Raw genomic sequence first — 919 nt, 5'->3', positions numbered from 1 at the left:
CGGAAAAATGTGTTTGCAGTCTATAAATTGATATTGATAACTAAATAGAATTGAATTGAAATTAGTAGTCCTCTTTCAGTGTCCTCTTCTTTCTTTCTTCCTACATAATTATTACATGATCCGATTTTCTTGTACCAAAATAATATCTTTGACCCCGTTATTTCCATTGTCAGTTTATGGTTATTAAACTCTTTACTCTTTTGCTGCCGCTTTTGTTTGTTTTTTCCTTCTTTGGCAAATCCCTCTGGCTAGCTAGCTAGTCCTGTATAGTAATTAATACATACACATTGTTTATATTAATAATAACATGCCTATTAATACAAAGCTAATATATATAAAATTAAATTCACTAATAATTGATAATTTAAACATAATATAGTCTTGTCAATACATGCATGCAAAATAAAAACCACCAAACCATTATAATAATAGTATCATATATAATGTCATAACACACAATCTAGTCACAACTAACACGAGAAGAACAAATTAAACTACATACATAATAAACTAGCTTAGGCATCATCAATAGCTGCTACCGATGTGGTTACGGTGGATTAGAACATTGAAGGTTGGTATGATGGTGGAGCTACTACCATTGCAATTGTTATTAACCAGCTCAAAGACACAGACATCATTCTTCTCTAACTTGTTTCCTTGGCTAAACTTGGCCCAACCCTTTTGCAGTTTGTACTTCTTGCAAGCCATCCCATCTCCACTCCAAGTCTTGTACATCACTTTCCATGTCCTCCCATCCGCCACTCTTAGTAGGTATCCTCCTTCTTTCATGTACTCCCTTGCAAAATTAGAAGGTACGGCCTAAATTATTATTTATTCAAAAAAAATATAATGGTAATATGTTAGCACCTCAGTAGTATAATAACAAAAAGAAAAAAAATTAATTTTAATATGCTGATGG

General features: G+C 32.3%; 1 protein-coding gene across 1 annotated transcript in view; it reads right to left on the bottom strand.

The window, feature by feature from the left end:
• Positions 404-919, bottom strand: part of LOC107641853 (B3 domain-containing transcription factor VRN1-like) — a 3,775-nt gene continuing 3,259 nt past the window's right edge. Inside the window, exon 4 of the mRNA XM_016345277.2 lies at positions 404-819. Coding sequence (XP_016200763.1) covers positions 526-819 — 294 coding nt within the window. The 3' untranslated portion in view covers positions 404-525. The remainder of the gene's footprint in view (positions 820-919) is intronic.

Source organism: Arachis ipaensis, chromosome B05, assembly GCF_000816755.2.
Source record: "Arachis ipaensis cultivar K30076 chromosome B05, Araip1.1, whole genome shotgun sequence".
NCBI classification, from domain to species: domain Eukaryota; kingdom Viridiplantae; phylum Streptophyta; class Magnoliopsida; order Fabales; family Fabaceae; genus Arachis; species Arachis ipaensis.
The sequence above is the reverse complement of the archived record's forward strand: the minus strand, read 5'-3'. Positions and strand labels throughout refer to the sequence as shown.